This window comes from Channa argus, chromosome 3, assembly GCF_033026475.1.
Source record: "Channa argus isolate prfri chromosome 3, Channa argus male v1.0, whole genome shotgun sequence".
Lineage (NCBI taxonomy): Eukaryota > Metazoa > Chordata > Actinopteri > Anabantiformes > Channidae > Channa > Channa argus.
In genome coordinates, this window is record NC_090199.1 from 22,901,515 (window position 1) to 22,924,679 (window position 23,165).

The 23,165-nt window shown below is 44.6% G+C and overlaps 1 protein-coding gene across 1 annotated transcript in view; it reads left to right on the forward strand.

Moving 5' to 3' along the window:
• The window catches only part of LOC137124166 (B-cell lymphoma/leukemia 11A-like), a 34,400-nt gene extending 21,928 nt beyond the window's left edge, over positions 1-12,472 (forward strand). Inside the window, exon 3 of the mRNA XM_067498882.1 lies at positions 7,060-12,472. Within this exon, the coding sequence (XP_067354983.1) occupies positions 7,060-9,047 (1,988 nt within the window). The 3' untranslated portion in view covers positions 9,048-12,472. The remainder of the gene's footprint in view (positions 1-7,059) is intronic.
• The last annotated feature ends 10,693 nt before the right edge of the window (positions 12,473-23,165 follow it).

A 23,165-nucleotide genomic window follows, 5' to 3' on the forward strand; every position in this document is an offset into this window, starting at 1 on the left:
ATGTGTGTTTTACCATTGCTTTTTGTTTCACCCCCTCTGTTTCATTTATGTTTTATGTATGGCTGTTTAACTTTAATTATATTGCATACTGTGTGTACTGTTTAACCTTCCTGCTAGTTAAGTTGGTTCTTAATATGAGACTGCATACCCTGAAGATAGACAAAATAACATAAACACCAAGACAGATTGTTTTTTTATGCGCATAGTGACAAAGTCTCTTGCTCTTTATGCATTACAAGATGCAAAAAAAAAAAAACAGATTCCCACATAAACATTGTTAAGCAAGATGTTACAACCTTGCTGATGCCATGGTCCTGCCAGAAGGCAAAAATTAGATAATTAATTTGAGGAATCAATTAAGTTCTTGTTCTAGGTAGTTTGTAAATGTTAATTAATTGTAAAAAAAGGATAAAAGGATAAAACAAGACTACAACAGCAGGTCAGCAGTTTACATTGTGAGCAGAGCATTGACAGCCCTGACATTTTCTTTTTTCAGTATTGCAAAGCTGTTTTTGTTTACGATAATAGTGCCACTGATATGTTTGATTTTTTTTTACATTTTGTGTTGTTGCTTGAGTTGCAGCATGGCTGTAACATGTTCATTTCAAACCTTCATGGTTGTTTTTCATGCGAATGTGCTTCTCTGTCCCTTTCCCTGCATGTCTGTGAAGACTGAAGGGGGGGAAAATCGAGGAGGTCAGATACAGGGCCCTGTATGCTCTGGTGAAGCCGAATCACGTCCTGGCAAATGGTATGCAGGCTCATAACGCGCTCCACTCGTCCAATAGCCAGAGACGAAACAGTTTTGACAGTGTCGAATGCCCTGCCCTGGGGGCCTTATCATCCTTCGCTGCTCGCCTGCCTTCTTTCCGTGGTGTTCTTCTCCTGATGCTATCTATCTGGAGATTTATGCAGAAATGTGCAGCTAGTCGACCTCCCTGGTCCCCCTCCATCCTTTCTGCAGGGACGCCAGCCTGTCATAAGCTGAGCTATGCAGAGATAGTGAAGCTCAGGCTGCTGGCCTCATGTCTTACAGAGGCTATCTTGTCTGTGCACTTCAAACAGGGATGTTGCATGTAAGTAAAGAGAGCAGATGCTGTCATGTGAATGTTGCTGCCTCTACTCTGCATTCTATTGTACTCTGTTGTATTGCATTGTGTTGTATTATGCTATGAGTTATTATATTCTGTTCAATTCTTCATTAGCCTATTTTATTATGATCTCCTCCCCCTAAGCTGCACTTTATTGAGACATATCTTCTCTTTGACAGAATACTTTTCACATTTCCCCTCTGAAGTGCTCAGAGACTCCTCACCCATCTGGGATATTGCCCGAGTCAAAAAATACTCCTGCTTGATTAAGTCTTCTTATGTACCTGGATATGTGTGCTTAAACTGACACTTGGCAGTTTGCAGTTTCTTTGATTCCACTTCTTTATTTAATAGCTACTCCACCGAGTGTTGGCTTTTGTTGACAGCGGTTTGATCCTGTGAAGCGGATCCCGATTCAATAAATAATCTCTGCGGATGCTTACATAAGCGATGGTCTGTTTAATTAGACTGGTTAAGCTTAGAAGCCTAGAGGTCTTTTTACTTTACCATTAGCCCTAGGATGAGAAACAACGGCGTACGGCCTCCCACCATTGCTGGTAAGCAAAGAGCAAGTAATGATCTGCATCAGAGCCACGGCTTGCCCTGCCTATTATAAGGTCTGCCGGACCAAACCGCACCCAAGCACGAAGCAGCCCAGCTTGGCTTAGTCAAAATGGATGAATGGATGGATTGATGGAGGGATAGAGAGATGGATGGACGGACGGACGAAGGGGTGGGTGGATGGTCAGTTCAAACACAGTTCAACCGAGAAAAGATCAAAGAAAGCGAGGTTACAGAGAGAAACAGGGATTGTGGAGCGGTGCTAATTTTAAAATGATTGTGGCAAGTGTATTACATACAAATTTCTATTCACTCATACACATGCACGCACAGACACACACACATGCGCACATAACTGCATGCATATGTGGACACAGTGTGGTCGTGCCCACTAACAATGAACATACATGCCCATTAAAGACGCACTCACACGAATGCAAAAGATTATAAATAAATATGCTGACTTCCACAGCACACACACACACACACAGACACACACACATATACATACATTTCTCTATTGTGTATGGTGCATGCATTCATTGGCCGCTGTGTGGGTGCCATCTGTCCATAATGGCTTCTTAGTGGCTCAAAGAGACGCCTCAGTTCCACTGTTGCTCTTATCAACTTTCAGTAGAAGTAGAAGGGAGAAGGAAAGGTAAGAAGTGTGAAAGTCCAATTGGAGACAAAGCCACAGCCAGCAGATTACTTTATACTGGGCACAGGCCCTCAAAGACCACCCTGCATCTTTATCTGGAGATCTGCTCCCACCCCCTGCTTGTCCATGCCAGCTCGGCTTTTATGCTCCCAGTCTACCACTCTCGTTCCCCGTCTTTTGCTCTTTTAGCTCCTCATTCTCTCTTTTTCTCCCTGCCTCTTTCTCTGTATCCTTTTTTTCTTTCTTGCCATGTGTGATCTTTAGTGGTCAGCTTCTCCCAACTGTGTTATGTGTGACTCCAGCACCAGCCAGCGTTGCAGGCCCCGGTCCACATCAGACTGGGATTTAGGCCTGTTCTCTTCCCTGGCTGACTTTCTGTTTAGTAAACCGTATTTCCTGTATCCGGCTTTGTCTTAGGAACAAGTGCTGGTCAAACAAGCCTTTTGTCTGTGGCCAGTGGCTCAGTGCACCACAACGATTCTGGCCCAGGACAAAGAAGTGAGTGTGTGAGCTCGGGTGTGTGTGTTTGTAGCAGAGAAACACAGACAAACAGGAGATAGTGAAGTAAAGACGAAGGTCATGTCCAGCTGGCTCCTCTGTGAGATATTTGCATTCACATGAATGGATACACAGATAGATAAAGCATCTCTTAAACAACACCCAAACATAAAAGGGGCCGCTTTCACTCACTAAGGCCACTAATGAATATTTACTGTTCATTTGTCATATTTTTCAACCAACGTCTTTGTTCGCTAAGTCAACTGAAAGTTATGTCCAAAAGAATGTATTCAGAAAATGCAAGACACTGAAGAAGAGCTCTAATGGGAGCACCCCCACCTTCTTTCCCAACCTCACCTCTTCTGCTTCACCCTTCACCCCCGTCCAATCCCTGACTGTGAATACCCTAATGACATAAACAGAGTAGTAATCACATTAACGCCAGTTACGGCTGAGACGCTTTTAAGAGGCACTGTATCGACAATCCTCCATCTTCCCGAGACACTCACTCCAACACCTATAAACACTTATGAATATTGGCACAGACCTGCTATTAGCATAATCACTTTCAAGGTGTGAGTGTGAGTGCTCCCAAGCACAGGGGACTGATAACTTTGGGAAATTGCAGTGACATGCTGCGTCCCCTCGTGTCTCCTGTCTCTGTACCTTCCTCTTCCTTCTCCTTTTGGAAGGCCTTCGAGCTAATCCTGTTAGCTCCTTTCTCCATTAGCTAAATGACCAATATCAGTGAGAGCTGCATGGTCACACCCGGACAGAGCCCCGCATTAGGGTTGGTCAAGGACACACACACACACACACACACACACAAACACACAAATATGGAGGTCAGGCTAACTTTGCTAATTCTTGGATGTATGGCTAGAAAGTTTGAGCAAGTATGCAGATTGATGATGGGTGTGATTGAGAGATGAAAGGAGGAAGAGGTGGTTGATGACAGTTTTCTTACGTTAACGCATCATTAACCTGCCAACACAGTGAGTCATGGTCATGGTTGCCTTGGCGTCTGTTGTTTTGTTTGTTTGTTTTTGGGCTGATAGGAGAAAGGGACGAGGGGGTGGTATAGTTGCTTTCATTACATGTGCATGGTGAGAGAGATGGAGTGGATGTGTGTTTGTGTGTGCGGGGGGTGTTGGGGGCTGGGTCACTAACAATAGTGCAATCTGCATGAGCTAAGTGTACACGATGCCCCAGCGTCTTATACTGCTTGTGCGTATTGCTTCCTCTGGGAACACTGTTGTCAGGGACACTGGTGCAATATGGTGACAGTGGCTACCCACCACCATATCTACTTGTTTAAGGCGCCATAATTTCCCTGCTGCCCTTGCGTCAGTTGGCCTTGTGCTTTTCGCATAAACCCTGGATTATATTCTGCTGCTCTGATAGCGGTGCACTGTGTCTGTTAAACACCATAATAGCCTCTGTCTGCTTTGTGTTGCAATGTGCTGAAATGGCTTTGAAGGAATTGTTAACTCCCCCTTTCTTTTGCCCACATCTCTCGTCCGTGCTCTGCCTCCGTATTTTATATTTCTCTTTTTTCTGATTGTCGTCCTCCTACTTTTTTACTCCCGACCCCCCTGTCTTCTCTCAGTACCTCTCTATGCTTTCTGTCTTCTCCTCTTTCAGCCCCTTCCATGAAATGGCAGCTAAGGGGTTGTCAGTGTGGTTTCTCCTCTCTGCTGATCCTATTTCAAAGGGACCTGGAGATCCAGCATTAGCCCCAGCTCTCCTGCTCTCCAGCTCTAACTCACCACAGACTTAGTTTAGTGGAAGGGGAGAAACAGATGGAGAGAGTGAGAGGGAGCTCTCCTTCATTCCATTAGAGGACAGACTCGTTTATAACATCATCCTTTCTTTTTTGCACAGTTCTCTGCTCTTCTGTACAAGAAAAAAAAAACCTTGAAGGCCATCAAACGCCTTGACAGAATGTCTTTTTTCCTTTGAATAACTGTCCTTTCATCCCTTTGTGGATAGCTATTAAGGACAATAGAGGGCTTATTTAGATATCCTTTCTGCTATTGTTGTGAATCTGGGCATGCATTGGTCTGGCTTGTTGATGCCCATCAATGTGTCCACTGTCTTGTTGAGAATAACAATTATCATTGCTGCTTGTGTCATGAGCACATTTTTTCCCGTGCTCATAGATGGGCTTGTGATTGCACACTACGAGACATGCTGCTTTTGATACCTAAGAAAATGAATTGTCTTCCACCTTCGAAGTGCTGTGTTGTGGCTCTCGTGTCCTTCAGAAATGTGGTGGGCTGTCATTAGGAATCTCCCCTTCACGCCACACTTCTCTCCCTCCTTCGCTCCCTTCCTTTTTCCCTGCCTCCTTACTTCACTCCCATGATCCCTCATGGGGGTTTTTCTTTCCTCTGTCGGAAATGGCTGTGTCTCAGAGGAGAAGACGACATTCGAGCCAACTCCCCCATCTCCCACTCTTGTCCTTCACAACAACAACAACGCACACACACACAGACAAAATCATTTATTTTCCTCTTCGTGAATACACACTCACACATTGCTCACACATTAGGAGAGGGTTTGAGGAAGTGTTTACAGGCTGCAAATCAAAGCAAAGTGAACAGGAGAGGCCAGGTTATTGCAGCCGTTTTACGAGAGATGTGGGGCTTTCTATTTAAAGCCATAAAAACACACATAATCAGGAAACATACATATAGCCAAAGCCAATGTAATGGGCACATTTTATTTGTGCTTATGAGAGAGGGAGCAAAAACTTGTATGGGCAAATGGCTTTTTTATGATGGAAAAATTCCATAGTGGGTCAAAGCCCCTTGCAGGTGGCAGCAATTAACTGTAATTTTTGCAGATTGTAATGATCCATAATTTACCAGTATACCCCCCTTTCAACTCCTTTCAGTCAAGAGAAAAAGGTTTGCGTGGAGGTTTGATTGGGTGCACATTTTACGCCGCATTCTGGTCTTTAAGTGAGATTGTTCAGAGGGGGCCACAGTGGCCGTGGACACACGAGGCAGAAAGGAGAACCGCAAAACACCAATCGGATCCCTCTATTGCTCATCCACAACATCCCGCTTTTCTCTCAGCGGCCGTCTTCTCTTTCTGCCCCCTCTTCACCCCTTTGTCTCTTAGCCACAGCAGGCTTAAAACATGCAAGACTGTCCATCCACCATCTTAAGAATTGTTCATAGTTGCAATCACACACACTCGGACTATCTTTCCCTCTTCCTTGTTCTTTCTCTCCAGCTCGGTATGGCCATGGTTTTGGGTTCAATGTCTCCAAATGACTTCAGAAAAATGCCCTCCAGTGAGAAAGAAAAAAAGAAAAGAAAGGATAAGAAAGGCGAAAGATGAAAGAGGGAGCACATTTGCAAGTGGCGGATGCTTCTTATTTTGCATATCTCTCACTTCTGCTTTCTCCTTCTTCTCCTTTTCTATTCACCTGAGAGGATTTAAATAAATCCATAAAGCATGAAATATCAGAAATAGAAAAGTAATGCATGAAATGCATTTTCACAGGAGCCTCCCCACCCACGCATAAACAGACATACACAATTTTCCCCTTTGCTTCTTTTTGCTTTGAATGTGTGTTTCTTTGTAGCACTGGTACAATTTATTAACATGTGACCTCTTATTTGTATTCAGCGTTAATATGCAGCATCAGATACATGTCCCACTTTAGCCTTGCTAATTCGGTAAACAAGGTATTGGAGGGGAGATGAGTGTGTTTAACGAGATTAGGCGTGCATTGTCAGGCAAATCTCAGGTCACTGTGCGAGTGCTATTGAAAGTCAATTATTGTTTGAAATATTCGTAGGCCTTCTCAACTGTGTAAAGTGTGTATTTGCTGCTGAGATATTTCTCATTATTGTTTTATTTATTCTTTTGTTAAGTGTACACCCACTGGAAGTAAATGCTGCTTTCATAAAATAATAAAATGCATATTTTGGCATCTTTCACATGTGCTATTCACATATTTTGTGATAATCTAAAACATATATTGCATAACGTGTTCCGTCACGATTAATCACAACTGTGATAATGGAGCTCTATTTCTTATTCTTCTTGTATTGTTATTTGTGTCTTTTTGGCAGTGATTTAAAAATATATATATTTTTAAAGCTTTTATCAAATCAAATTTAATTTGACAAGAAATAATAGGTTTTTTACTATTTGTTTTATTCTGAAACTTGATACTTAATTCTAACTGGTTGATTAAAATTCATTTCTCTCTATGTGTTTCCCTTTTTTCAGATAAAGATGAGCCCAGCAGTTACACCTGCACCACATGCAAGCAGCCCTTCACCAGTGCCTGGTTCCTGCTCCAGCATGCCCAGAACACCCATGGGTTCCGCATCTATTTGGAGAGCGAGCCTGGCAGCCCACTCACCCCCCGCGTGGCTGCAGCTCCTGGGATGGGGGGTGACTGTGCCTCCTCCCAGCCTCCCCTCCATGCTGTCCACTTAGCTGACGGCAGTCCTTACAGCCTCCTGAGGATGCCGGGCTCTGGTTCTGGCCGGGATTCAGCATCAACACCTCGAGAAGGCCGTTACCCACGAACCCCTCCACTTTTCAGCCCACCACCACGGCATCACCTCAGCCCAGATGATCTGGCCCTGGCAACCCACCACCCCAGCGCCTTTGACAGAGTAATGAGGCTCAACTCTGTGCCACTAGAACCTCCTCCAAGCATGGACTTCTCTAGACGTCTGCGTGAACTGGCTGGTAATGCCACCGGGGCCTCCCCGCCTCTCTCTCCTAACAGGCCCAATCATATGCAACGGCTGCTGCAGCCATTCCAGCCAGGTTCTAAGCCTCCATTTTCTGCAACGCCTCCCCTCTCCACCTCTCAGTCCCCCTCTGGCTCACGCTCTACCCCCAGTGCCATATCCAATGCAGTCCAACCAGGCACACCTCTCAAGGCAAAGTCTTGCGAGTTCTGTGGGAAGACCTTTAAATTCCAGAGCAATCTAATTGTTCACCGGCGAAGCCACACAGGGGAAAAGCCATTCAAGTGTCACCTCTGTAACCATGCCTGCACTCAGGCCAGCAAACTGAAACGACACATGAAGACACACTGTCAAAGCAAGTCTTCGGTGCTTAATGCCAAGTCAGATGACGGCCTCTCGACGGCCAGCTCCCCTGAACCTGGTACAAGTGAGCTGATGGGCAGTGCCACAGATGCCCTTAAGTCAGTAGTGGCCAAGTTCAAGAGTGAAAACAATGGTCTGTTGCCTGAAAATGGAGAGGAGGACGAGGAAGAAGAGGAGGAGGAGGAAGAAGAAGAAGACGAGGAGGAAGAGGAAGAGGAAGAAGAAGAAGAAGAGGGTGAGGAGGAGGAAATTGAGAGTAAGCCTGGAGTTGAAGGAGAAGAGGGAAGGAACGACTATCGATTCAGCCTACGATTAGAAGGGGCCCGCCATCACCAGAACAGTGAAGCCCTGCACCCACGGCGCCGGAGCATATCCCGCAATCCTGGTGATGAGGACTCTGCCATGGAGTCGGAACGCGTGGAAGATGGAACGACCACTACCATGAATGGCATGGGACACATATCCACTGACAGCCTCTCCAGGAAACTGTTGGGTGGAGGGGTCAGCCCTGGCTCCCTCAGTCCCCTATCCAAGCGCATCAAGGTGGAGAAGGACCTCGACCCCTCCACACCCACCATCCCAAACACGGAGAACGTGTATTCCCAGTGGCTAGCTGGTTACGCTGCCTCACGACAATTCAAGGACCCCTTCATCAACTTCACAGGTGGGGACTCCAGACAATCGCCCTTCGCCTCGTCATCTGAGCATTCGTCAGAGAATGGCAGTTTGCGCTTCTCCACTCCACCTGGTGAGCTGGACGGGGAACGGGCCGCTTCAGGACGCAGCGGCACCGGTAGTGGGGCAAGCACTCCCCACGGCGGCAGCGGTAATGGCAGGCCGAGCTCCAAGGACGGTCGCCGCAGTGACACTTGTGAGTTTTGCGGCAAGGTGTTCAAGAACTGCAGTAACTTGACAGTGCACCGACGCAGCCACACTGGAGAGCGGCCTTACAAGTGTGAGCTGTGCAGCTATGCGTGCGCCCAGAGCTCAAAGCTCACACGGCACATGAAGACCCACGGTCAGATGGGCAAGGACGTGTACAAATGTGAAATCTGCCACATGCCTTTCAGTGTATACAGCACTCTGGAGAAACACATGAAGAAGTGGCACAGCGATCGCACTCTGGCAAATGACATTAAGACTGAGTAGGCTAGAGCAGCATGCTCGCAGCGCTCTCTCAGCTTCACTGGCTAAGAAAGCGACCCTGGCTAAGTAGCCGATAGGTGAGGGGAAAGGACAACAGGGTTAGACACCGATACACAGTACAGCCCTGTTATCACCCTCGACTGGAAAAAGCTGAATGCATGATCCATCATTGGGGCAATACTATTGCATCAGACGCAAAATTTTTGAGCCTTTCTATTGTGCAATAATTTACACGTTTTGTATTTTTTGTAACTGGACAGCATGCTCAGTGTGTTTTGGCTACTTAGAGAGAAACTTGTCCTCGGCTGGTGGGTTTGATGTTGCTGTTGATACTTTTGATTTCTTCAACATGAAAAAAACTTAGTTATGAGAACCCATGCTGCATACAGTGCATACTGTTTTACATATCATGTACAGTTTTGTGTTCAAACATAGTGAGCAGTGTCATATTATCAAAACATCAACACATGCAGGGTCACGCTTAAAACTGATCTTTGTAAAAGATTTTCCATGCAAGATTGAGATAAGAGAGATATATATAAAAATTGGGCTGCCTATGGAATGCTAGGCACTAGCGCCATGAAATATTTCTTTTACAAACAGCAATGAAATTAACAATATGGTGTGAAATGACAACAAAGAGTGCCTTGGATACTTTACTTGCATTAGTTCATCCTCCTTTTTGCTATAAGCTTGGAGTTTCAGCTGTAGAAGGTTACGGGACATTTTTTTGCGCACATATGGAATAAGCAGGTCCTTGCATCAAGCACCTGTACGACCCTGTCATTTTGTGACTTAGTGGAGCGTAAGGAACCAGCTGAAACAAAAACGAAACAAAAAAAGATTATGTGTATCTCTGGTAAATCATTTATCTGCCTGACTCATGTATATTGTTATTCTCCAGATTATGATTCTGTTTACTGGCATGTTACATGCTAAAAAGGAGTAGGAGTTTGCCGCATAGAGTTTGTGATTAGGTGTTTGTGTTTTCTGGTACACATGTACCGTATTGAAGAGGGTACTCTGACAAGTCGATTTAACCAGCGTAAAGCTCTTAATTTTCCAGAGTGTTTATTTTCTTTGAAAATTAAAAGTTTGCAGGTTTTTTTTTTTTGTAAGTAGCACGGAATTATGCTTCTTCGGTGTCAGCCAGGCAGTGTAGCCAGCAGCCACTTGAAGACCACACAGTGGGATTTAGTTGTTCAAAGCCGGGCAGATTTCTGGCGAGGGTTGGGCGGGTATAAAAGGGTAATGTTGTGCGAAGGGTCAGGGGGGTGGGTGGGGAGTGGGTTGACCAGGTGTCTCTACAATTCAAATGTATGTCCTTATAGCGCTTATTCTCTTTACTGCATCAGATCCTAGAAACCCTTAAGTGATCAGAAACCTTTTTTTGATTAAGTCAATTGGAAGCAATCTAAACTGAAGTCCACAGCAAAATCTGAATTTAGTTGAACGAGTTGCCCCGTCCACACGAGTTTTTGAGATTAAAACTTGAAAGTAATTTTTTTTTCCTTCCCGTTAACGTGCTCTAGACCTCATTCTGGTAGCTGTAATTTTTATCTCCATCCCCTGTCATTGTTGATGATATAGCACTTGTCACTCTGCCTTGGATTCTGTATCTGTCTCTCTAATCGGAGGTACAGTCGGTTGAGTATAAAATGAGGACTGGATTTCAATCTGGGACTACCTACGTGCACTGTTCAATTTTCCCAGTTTACAGTCGGACGCTCAAGGGAAAACTTGCTCTTATGCTGACAGGTTAGTGTGGTATCATTGCTTTGCATTAAAAAAACGAAAAGAAAAAAAAAATAATGAATTGAACTAAAAACTGTTGCCAGCCATGTCTGCTCCTGAGAACTGAACATCTGTTTGGCTTGTGGGAGTATCAATGCAGGAACTGCCATAGAAACATCCTGCATCATACCAACTATAGAAATACTGCTCATTACAGACAGACTTTCTACAAATTTGATAAAAATTAGTAAATTGTGTTGTCCATTTTTGTTTTTAGTAACACTTCACTATCTTTAGGGGAGAACCTTATTTAAATTTTATTTGAATTTGTTTTTAAATGATCTTTTTTTTTTGTCCTTTCGAGTCTTGGTGAGCTCCAAGACTTGATCACTATGTAATGAATTGTAATGAACATGTCTCGCATCTTTTTTGCCTTTACTATACACAAGTCTTCAGGTTGAACAAAAATTTGCATTGGGGAGAGATTTATGATATATAAATATATAGAGAGAACCTAAAACATATAGGAAAATGCACATTCATGTAAGTTCCTATGTTCAAAACACATTTATGGTCTACTTTTTTCCTGTATTTAGAATGGTATTTGAAATTAATGTTCACTTAGTGTAGGCACTTATAGTATTTATGTTGAAGCCTGTATTTTTAACTGTTTTGCCTGTACTCTTTAAAGGTTTCAATGTACCCTTTTTTTTTTCTGTAGTGAAAAAAAATCCCAACAAGCTGCCACCGTATATTTTCTTAATTTGGCAGGATAATATAGTGTGAATAATTTGTATGCTTGAAAATAAGTATGTTTTTGAAAACTAAAATGTTGTGGTGTTCCCTAAGGGTGAAAGGTCATATAATGGCCTTTTCAGGCAGTCCCGCTGGAGTGACCACAATGAGGTAAAAACAGGTGGTTGTACATATCTTTTTAGTTTGTTTTATATATTTTCTCTCCTGCCATTTTATATGCAGTAATACAAGCTATTGTTGGGTTTTCTCGGTAGCCAACTTTTTACTGTCCTTGAACATGTACCACCTGATAACATTCCAGCCGTTTTTGAAAAAGACCTTTTGTCATATGCAATCAGTCCAACATCAATCTGAAAAGATTTTTTTTTTTTTGCTACAGTTTTCTTGTTTTCTTGATTTTGAATTTCTGTCTTTTCATTGCCAAAAGAGCCATGGTGCTTTTATAATTTAAATATGGTACATCTCATATGCAAGGCGTATTCTAAATATACCTGAAATCAAACGAAAAAAAAAAAAAAATTCTGGTACATGTTACCATTGCTGATGGTATTTAGGTACATTTATGTTTCCAGCCTGGTTTCATCTTGTGTTCTGTATTTACTCTCAAGCTATTTGTTCTGAACTGAACTTGAAGTTGACCTATGGCATATTGGTCGACATTATTTATTATGACTATACACACACATGCTCTGTTCAGAACAGAGTCGCTGCAAAACGAATCCGTTCATTTTTCTCCCTCCTGATGGCTTAATTTCTCTATTTGATGACCAAAGGTCATGGACCAACATTAATGAGTTCTTGCTCAAACTACAGATTTTGTTGTTGTTGTTGGTGTTATTTTACAGTTATGGAGATGCCACTCTATTTTCAGCTGTTGTCTGCATTATTCTCTTCACTCAGCCATTTTGTCTTGAAATAAATAAAAAGTATTACATACATATCTGAATTGGGTTTTTCTCTTTTTATTCTGGTCTGCATACTCAGTCCAAATAAAAATAGAACTTGATATAGGGCTATTCTATTTATATTCTGAATAGAAAGAGCCACTAGAGTGTACGGGCACATAAACACACTTTAATATATCATTTAATGTTCTTAAGTTAGTACATTTGTTTGGATGTGTGGAGCCCAGGTGTGTTTGCATGGCTCAGCTTGAGTCACCCATCATGGGGGTAGAAGTTCAACGTCATATCTTTGGTCTGTGGCCTTGTCAGGTCAGCTTAGCATCTGTGTTATATCTCCAGCAACCCTCCCATCTCTTCCTGTCTGTCTCCTTGTCCTGCCTGCCATCTCTTTTTCTTTCCTTATCACCCCATTCCCTTAGCCCTTTCTCCGCCTCTTTTTTCTCCCCCCTCTCTCTCACTCCCCTGTTTCCTGCTCCTCCCTGCTGAAGCACTGGAGGGCAACGTGACAGACTAATCGCTCTCCTTGTCCGAGCCCAGCGCTGTTTGCCTAGCAGGGCCAGATTAAAGTTCACAGATAGAGAGAGGTTCCTGCTTAGGCCAGGTGTTGACAGTTAAGATAAAGCAGAGTTGCAAGGAAGCGGGGGTGGTTGGATGAGTGTTAGGTGTGAGGAATAGCCTGTGTGTGTTCTCACACAAATACGTACACACTTGCAATGTTTAGTAGGATGGATCCCTCCCCTACGCCTTGTCTCTCCCAAGTTCAATGTCAGGAGAGCAACAATGCTCTGGCCCACAAATCCCGCCACCAAACAACCCGTGCATAGCAGACATACTTTTCCCATAGCAGAGTCTTGGCCCTTGCCTACCACCCTCCGCCCCCTCCTCTTCCACGTTGTGTAGACATATGTCCTTAAGTCGTAAAGGCCACAGTTACAGCTCTACAGAAAGGAGAGTTGTCAAAAGGTTTGACATGCAGGGAATAATAGTCCTGTTTGAATAGTTTTCCTGGTCACACTTGTTTTACCTTTGTAAGTGGAAATGAAAAAGTGTTATTTTTGATACTTTCATTTCTGGCTTGGGGGTCTTGGGGGGATACACTAGTTCTCCGTTGAAGGGAAGAATTTATTAGTTCATTATGCTAATTGTGTTCACCAACACTTTTGAAAAGAGAAAGATTCACCTGTCCCTATTTTGCTTTTCTCTTCCTGCCCTACTTCACCTCTCTCTGTCCTGACTTGCCTGCGTGTTTAAAGCAAGAGAGGCCTCCCAGGCATAGCTGGGAAAATCATGTCCAGGAGTGAGTTGCTGCTGTGACTCGACTCTCTAATCTCCTAATTTGCCACTTTTCCCACTCTCTTGTTCTCCCTCTATGCCTCTGCCTTCCTCCTTCGCTCTGTTACTTCTGTCTCCATCTTGCGTCAACTGTCAGTGGATCATCCCTTTTTATCTCTCCTATGCCTCCTTTTCTTCATTCCTTACACGCACCCTTTCATGCTCTGTTTCTTTGTCCACTCCTCTTTCTTTAAATCTTGCTGCTGTTTCAGGCAAATTCTTTCTTGGGTCCGAGCCCGTCTCACAAGTGTCAGTGAGCAGGGAAAAGCTGAAGAGCAGAGATGGAGAGGCAGACTGCAGCTGTGCTGTGCTGCAGTGAAGTGGGGGCCTCGTCCGGGCTCCTTGGAACAATATAAAAGCACTAATCACCCAGGACAGCTGACACCCAGTTCCTCACACATATATGCACTGTGCTGCATACACTACACACAAACACACACTACACACACACACAAAGATCTGAGGATTGCAAGTTCAGAGTGGAAGGAGAGGAGCTCTGCCCAGACAAGACTTACAGGTCTGGCTTAGCTAGAAAACAAAGTCTATGTTTTGTCTATGGCAGTGACTCTTCATGGCTAAAAGTGCTTTCTCAGAAATGTGCACATATACAGGTATCGTGCATGTCCACGCTCATACCTTCTGTCCCACAGACACGCATGCATGAACAAACGCACATGAAAGTTGAAAGACAGTTAAGCACAGGAGGCAACTCCCCACACAGACACTCTTCAGCAATGCACGTTTGTATGCAGGCAGGGAATCAAACACACATGCTAACAGTGGAGCACAAACCACATAATGGATTGGGTGCATGCACACACATGCACACGCATAGACACACACACACACGTGCGTACACAAAAGTGTCTTCGGGAATGTGACCTTTTCCCAAAAGCCTCCCTTTCCTGCTCCGACCACCCTCCCCCTCTGGCTGTGTGAAGACTGAAAGGGTCAAGGGTTAGGTTTTGGGGGGCTGGGGATTAGGTTTCACATGACTGAGCACCTTTGTTGGGGCAGGCCGGCAGAAAGGAAACGTCCAGGAGGGTAGCTGTGTCTGTCTGAGGAGAGAGAGCACTAGAAAAGGGGGAAGGGAGACAGGAGGGACAGAAGGATGGTTGCAGGGACGAGGTTTAAGTTGAAGTTTGCTCAGGCAGAGGTGGCTGAATTTAAAGTGCCTGTGCGTGGACGAAGCATTTGAGAAGTACGAGGGGGAGGAAGAAGAGATGAGGACAGAGAGTGAGAAAAAGTGAGAGCACAAAAGCGAAAACCAGAATAACCTCATCCACATTCCTCATCTGCAGGCCTTGCTCTTTACACATCTTCCTCTCTTAACTCCATTTCCTTCTCTTTCTATCTGGTACCATGTGGCTTCTGTGTCTTGCTGCAGCCAGCCAGTGTCCTCAGTGCCTGCTGGCTGTGCCGGTCTCCCCCATGACCACACAGTGAGAAGAAAGCCCCAGCCAAAATAGTAAACTAGATCACAGCAGTGCACTCCTCCTCCACCACCTCCTCCTCCTCCTCCCTCTCCTTCACAACATCTGAGTTGTAGTCTGCCTGCGAGACAATATGTGTTGTAACTGGCAGTGAAAATCTTGGCACAGATCCGGATTACCTCGCCTGTGAAGTATTGCTTTAAATGTCTATGTGTGCAATTTTTCCCCCTACTTCTCAGACCCAGTGAGAAGGATTTTAACAATGTGCAACAGTTTCACATAAATGAGTCACAGAGGTAGGACTGGTACTGTTGATGGTTTCCAGATAAGGTGAAAACTTTGACCCTGGAGTGAAAAAGAAGGACAGGGGGCAAGAGGTGAAGGGGAAGGAATGTCTTGAGCACAGCGCTGACTGTAGTTGATTGGCCTCTTTTGGTTTCATGGTGTACAATCAGATGTGAGCCTTAAGGTATCGTCTTTATTACAGAACATCTGACATTCCTAAAATCTCTATTGCATATTACTCATTACTCATTTTCAGGGCCACAAGTGCTTGTGCTGTGTGTGTGTGTTTCTGGGTGATAATACACACTGGTCAGCTTGATTGGAGTGAAAGCTGTAGTGTACTGTATCAGGAAATGTGACTGGTCTACCGCTGAAGGGGTTTCCTGTGGCGCACTGCACGGGTGGCTCATTCCTGAGCACGGGAGGTTGAAGGAGAGGGGAGTGTCAGGAGGTGAGGGAGGTGGAGCAGGGCAAAGACCAGCTGATCTGATCGTGAACTTTGGGGGTGTGGAGCACTGGCACTCTGTCGCACAGCCAAAAACAGTATGTTCACACCGGTGGCTCATCGGACGAATGTCAGCAAAAGAGCAGTAACATGTGTCTACCTGCGTATGACTGCGTTAGTGTGCGCTCATTGTCACATTCATCTTTTGTGTGTGTGTTCTTCGGCTGTGTGTGCTCTTCAGCTGCTGGTTGAATTTATATGACCAGTGAAACTGGATTGCATTATCAGTGCCCTCTGGCTTGTGTGTGCTTTTCATTGCACCTGCATATATATATATATGTGTGTGTGTGTGTGTGTGTGCGTACCTGTTTTTATTGCCTTATATGGACAAATTTGTTTCAATACCATTGTTGTGAGGACATTTTGCCTGGTCCATACAATTTCAAAGGGCTTTTTGAGGGCCAAGACTGGGCTTTATTGTCAGGGTCAGAACTAGGTTTAGGTTAGCTTTAGGGCAAGAGTTAAGGACTGCATTATGTCAATGAGTGTCCTCATAAGTATAGAGAGACACGAGAGTGAGCACGTGTGTGTGTGTGTGTGTGTGTGTGCTGTATGCTATGTATGTTGATAGTAAAGTGCTTGTTTACTGTCCTGGGAATAAAGAGACAAAGTTCATCCTCTGTCCTCTTTATGCCACTGTGCAGTATTTCAGTGTCAGTTAAGGCTGGACAGTAACTCAGCAAATGCACCATTTATAGCTTGTAAATTATGTTGCCCATGACGGTTGAAACGCTTAGAGTGATGGCTCATATTTAACTACAATATATGGGAATTATAGGTTTTCTGTGGATATTTTTCTCCCGTGAGTGGTGTGTCACTGTATTAGCAGCAAACCTTTTACTTGAGGTGTGGAATAAAGACACTACTGTGTTGGAATACGGGAATTGTAGGATCAATTGGATGCGATAATACGTGTCCCTATAATGTGCACACACACATTCTTTAATTCCAATGTATTACTGTACTTGCACATAGTATTGACATTCTACTCTTCTCCTTAATGTGTATCCAACATATACTGTAGCCTCATGTGTGTGTCCCTTATGTGTGTTAAAGGTGTATATAGCCGTCGTGACCCTCCCTTGGGGGGCCTGTGGAGCTCTCTGAGCAGCTCCAGCTGCTGCAGGGGTGATAGAGGCTAAGACCGGCTGAGGTTGAGGGGTGAGAGGGCTCTGGAAGTTTCTGAGAATTGCTGCGGCACTCCTGGTTCACTCCAGGTTCATTCCTGAGGCCCAGGGGTCACAGAGAGCAAGACGGGTGGGGAACGTGGGTGGGGGCTGCAAGTCTATGGTCACATGCTTGACCTGCCAGGCTGAACTTATCACGCTCTACGCTCACTTCCTTGTCCCTATTTTTTTGTCTTTATGTGTGCGTTGTATATTTTTGAACTTTTTGTCATCTGAATTATGTTGATAAGGGAGAGTTAGACAGGCTGTTAGACAGAACTGGACGTTCCTGCCTGGTAGAATTTTGACTTACAGGCACATTATATGCCAATCTTTTCACCCCCACCCACACACTTGATTTTTTTAACCTTCAATTAGTCTCACCAGAAAATACTTTAACTTTGTAAAATACATTTAGAATAAAGCCTGCAGTCATTTAATATACTGTGCATCGACAGTCGTGGAGCAGGCAGCCTGTAATATTCTGGTCTTCATGGGGCCAACCGGTGGTCTTTAGTCTGGACACATTTATTGTGGTCCTACAAAGCGCTTGTCAGTCATTGTGCTGAACTTGTGTTGTTTCCATGCAGCGATCGGCCGCACAGCTGTCGTTAAAAGACCCAAGGCTACTCTACCCTCGCCTGAAAGAAACAAACAAACAAAGCTGAGAAACAAGAAAATGAAAGACAAAAAAGGGTCACAAATAATGAGTGTACAAAAACCATCTTGTCAAATTGCACCTTGGGAGCCTGTCTTCAAGAAGAATGAGGGCTAAGAAGCTTCTGAGCAGACCAGGGGCACAAAGAGACTTGGCCCCTCCTGTGTTACTGTTAGCCAGGCCCTTTGGATGAACTTGTCTCCTTTCAGCTGGCGCTCTTATGCCCAGGTGTGTCCTTGTGTATGCGTATGTGTGTGAGTCTGTCTGTGTGTGTGTGTGTTTGTGCGTGCACAAAACTGACATCTCTTTGGCCCCAAGTGCTCCATTGAAAATAAGACGGAGAGCGCAGCAAATGAAAAGAGATAAAGTGCAAAACAAGGATGAGAGGAGGAATAAAAGGAGAGTGGCTTCCTTGCTTTTCAGGGCAAGGACAATGTTCCGGCCTTTCTCCCACGCTCTGTACAACACTCTCTCTGCCCCCATGGTCTACTTAATGTCCGAGACCATCAGCCTATATTTAAATTTATTGAAAGGCGTAATTTTATGTCCAGTGAACAGCGTTTTAGTAAATATTTCAAGGGGAGGGATATACTTTCCACTGTGTGCGAAGGGAGCAAAGTAATGTAAGACATGTTTTAACAAAATTAACAAAATGTCTCAAAAATGTTGCTTGCTAAATTTCAGTTTGCTGCCTCCACCGCTGGCATTATTGCCTTAACCCACACATTACAGACCTGGCACTTTGCAACTATGTGAATATCACCATTCTTTCCTACAGTCATCACTAATATTCTGCCCTTGCTTTCCCAATATTGCAATCACTGTGCAGATCTCTGGGGTTGGGTAGCCGGTCGGCCAGCAAAGCAGCCATCCAGACAGGCCAGAGAATGGCTCGATGCCAGGGCCAATTGAGAGGTGCTGCTGTGGTGGAGAGCCAGAGGGGAGATGGTCATCCATTATTCATCACTAAGCCAAATAATCCCCAACAGAATTGGTCTGGTCTTGTCTGGCCCAACGGTTGTGGAATGGATGGGATGGTCCGGGGGGCAAGAGGGGTGGGCTATTTGGGGCTGGGGGATGGCAGGTTTGAGGGGTTTTTCAGGGGAGGTTTAGTAGGATCTTTTTGGGGGGCTGAAAGGGGGTAGCAGGCTCTCTGTAAGGGCTGGGACGGGGGTTCTTTGAGGATTAGATGCAAATATGTCTTTGATAGCTTTCACAGTCTGGGGGTCCCATTCTGTTTATGGATATTCATATTAAGTCTAATCTTTGGAAACAATCCCTGGCATGGAGGAGTGAGAGGTTGCTGGAATGGGGATGGAGCACAGAAGCAGCAGGGGGTTCTGGGGGATGGAATGGACCTGAATGGGGTCTCCCCTGACCCAGATCAGGGGCAGGACCAGAAGAAGCCTTCACGGCGTGTGCGTGTCTATATGTGTGGGTGTGTGTGCTTTCGTGTGCGTGAACCCCCAGGTCCAAGTAAATGATAACCCCTTGTGATATGTAGGCAGAAACACACATTCACACACACACGCATGCACACACACACACACACACAAGCATATGACTTCTTGCACTGTTAGACAAACACGCAGATACATGCCCTCGCTTTATCTCTCAGCATGACAGACAACAGGACGACATATTCATACACAATGTAGCCTTCACCTTCGTTTACGCTCTTGTTTTCTTTCTTTGTGACTTATCTATGTATTTGTCCTTGCTATGGGTCCATGCCAGTACCAGTAACTTTGTCTCACTGAGTGCACACAATACTCAACAGTATCCTCTTATTCACCTAGGGAAGGTTTGCTGTGCACAAATGCTGTTTTTCATCAACAGCCATGACATTCGCTCCTGGGAGTTTGCTTTTTTTTTTTTTTACAAAACAGTATTTTGCTGTTAGCCACTAAATTAAAAAACATGAGCGAGAAAATTAAATAAGTAAACAGACAGTGAACTTTTTCAGGCTGTTTTTCGACTGTCTACTTTTTCAATCTAAATTTTCCTCTGATGATACGCTTTTTCATGACAGCGTAATGGTATAAAATACTGGCTGACATCCTGTCTGGAAGCAGTGTTCAGCTGAAGCTACCTCAGAGTGACATTACAGCCTGTGTTAATGACATTTAAGGTTGTTTCCAAGCTGCACTGTTAAAATGCACAACTTTAAATTGTTTTTTTTTTCATTTTAAGAGGATCTGATCTGTAGACTAAATCACTGTGTCCCTATTGCACATCGGAACATTAGGTCACCATCTCCTACTATGATACAGCAAATTATAGCAAATAATAGCATACGTAAAGGAAAGTGAGCATAATCATGGCCATAAGAAGACGTTCTCATGTCAGTGTAAAGTGTGACCGTCTCTCTGCAGCCATATAATGGACCAGACACAGCTAGTCCTTCTCCTGCAGTAGGTCAGAGAGCAGAGGGTAAGGTGAGGGAAAAAGGGAGGGAGGGGAGGTTTTTTATTCTCTTCCCCCAACCCAGCTGGGCTTGTGGTCTCTCCCATCCTCACAGTCTTCCTTCCCCCTTCTTCCACTCTTTCCCTCCCTGTCCTGGTAGGCTGTAGTGCTCCAGGTCAGGAGGGTTATGAAGGATACAGAGGGTTTCCCTCTTTATCATGGTCTGTGTGTGTGTGTGTGCGTGGGTGTGCATGTGTGTGTATGTGCACGCGTGCTTGCACTCAGGGCCAACAAGGGAAAAGGAAAAGACCCAGACAGCAGATCATCTCACTACACACTCAAACATGCACAGACACATGCATGCAGACCTGTTTTATGTGTGCGTATGTAGAACTATCTTATTTGCTGACACTCTGTTACTGTATCTAAACTAGTACAGAGGAAGCCAACATACATACACACACTCAATACAAACACATTTCTGCTGAAAACATTTAAAAAGTATAATAACAAGAAAATTATAAGTCACATGCCACTTGATTAATGGCGTTACTGACAGGGACTGTGTTATTTACCGTCGCTGCAATTTTACAATTTCTGTTTGCTGGCCAGTGCAGCTATTTACATCGCGAGGAGACAAAACACTGGTCACAATGGACTCTGTTTTCCATTTGAATGTGTTCACTCTCTTCTTTCACTGGGGTCGGGGGGACAGAGTGAGTTGCAGTAATGGGGGGGGGGCACTGTCTGGGGTGGGGGCTCAGATAACACTGACCACTGCACATAAATTTCTCTCAGAATCCCTCAGCACTTCAACTAGAGACACTTAACTCTGTGTGTATTTCATCTGTATATCGGTGGATTTTAGCAAATTTACATAAAAGTGAATGGACTGGACGTTTACATGTGTGCCTAGGTGTGTGTATATGTCCGTGTGTTGTGTGGTGGTGTTTGGGGATCCTGGGACCCCCTTTCCCAGACATACACTGACCTTTCCAACCAGACAGGGATAAAGGGACAAGAAGGGGTGGGGGGGTGGGGGGGGGTTGAGGGCATGAGGGCACTGGAGTTTGTGTGTGTGTGTGTGTGTGTGTTTGCTTATTTGCATGTGAGGGGGTGAGCTCATGGCTGTATCTATGTGTGTTAGCTGTGCATCTCAGACCTCTGAACTAGCCACTTCTCTCTGTCCTGCTGAGTTTGGCATGGTGCAACCAAACCCCACAACTCCTACCAGCCTCCCCCTCTGGTCACCCCTCTCTCTCACTCGCTCCCTCTTTCCTCATCCCTCTCTCTTCGGGCCTTTTGTTGGGCCTAGTCATTGTGCTATACTTGCAGCGCTCTGTATGCAAAAAAGGTGGTGCTCTGAGGGCTCCCCAGCTCTGGACCCTTGCAAATCAATTTGTCTGTGGAAAGGGTGAGGGCAAGGAGGTGGGATGTGGGATTGTGGAGCATCAGGGATGACTTGGTCAAAAGACTGAGGTATGCAACTTCCCCCTCCAACAACAATGTCATAGTTTCTTATCCTTTGCATTATTTGTTACAAATGAGCAGATTAACATTAAGGCCAAATAGCTGAAATGTTCTATTAGTTAAGTCATTAAACTCAAAATACTTATTATATTATAACTTTTATTTTTTGCTAAACTATCTGTATTTTTGTCATCATTCATTTCTGTTTTAACTTCTTTCTATAAATTTTTGACTGAAGACATGACGACAAAAACATGAATATTGATGTTTTGATGTTTTTGTTATTTGCTCCTTCGTTTACTGACATATCTTATTTTGCTGCTGTCAGTCAGGGACAAAAAAAGTAGGTGAATGCAGACTGACCCCGCTGCACTGAGAGAAAGATCGGACATTGATTGTGGTTCTCCCTCTTTCCTTTTCTCTCCCAGGATGCAGACAGGACTCTCCCCAAAGCACACAGGCTTGAGAGGGTCTTTGCTTGACTGGAACAACGATGATCAATACCTGTCACTTTTGTCTCGTCTGTCCAGAGCCCCACTACCCTGCCCCCCAACCACACAGTGGGAAGGCTTGACACACACACACACACACACACACACACACACACACACACACACACACACACACACACACACACACACGCGCACACACACATGAACACACATTTGCGTGTGTGTACACACGTAATTTAAATAGGTGCCCCACACAGACGCACCTACTTGCACAAGATGCTGTGTGCATGCAAACATACACAGGAAGACATGTGTGGAAATGTACAGAGCACAGAGAAATGCACATAAAGCATCAGATGAGTGGGCACACACACACACACACACACACTCACAATACACACACACTGGCTGTGACAGTGAGGTCAGACAGGGCATACAGATCCAGACACCAGTCTCTTCTCTGGGGTCAGACCACAAGGCCAAGGTCTACTCCCTAACCCCAATGGCCCTCCAAACACAAACGCACATACACACACACACACACACACGCGCACACACACACACACACACACACACACACACACAAATCCACTGACCAACATTGCAACAGGGAGGGAGAGACAATGAGGTGGGGTGAGAGGGAGTGAGAGCAGGGGATGATGGGGGATGGTCTGAGGAAATATAAGCTGAGGTTTTAAGATGAGCTTTTGAGTGGAAAACATGGGTTAATATTTGAATACATATTAATTTGGCAGATTTGTTAGAAAATTGCAACTTTTCTCTTATTTTAGTGCAAGCGAAAAAGTTCTTCAACCTCGACCTATCATTATTCAGTAAATATGAATTAATCCATATAATCCAACTATTTTCTTTATCAGCCTGACAGTATGAAAGGGTGAAAATAAAAAGAAAATGTTTTGTGCCGGCTGGTTTAGAAGCAGAAGGAGGGTAGGGAGCCATAAGTAAAGTCTGCTTCCTTTCAGCAACTTACCCATTCATTTGCTTTTCTTATTTTCTAC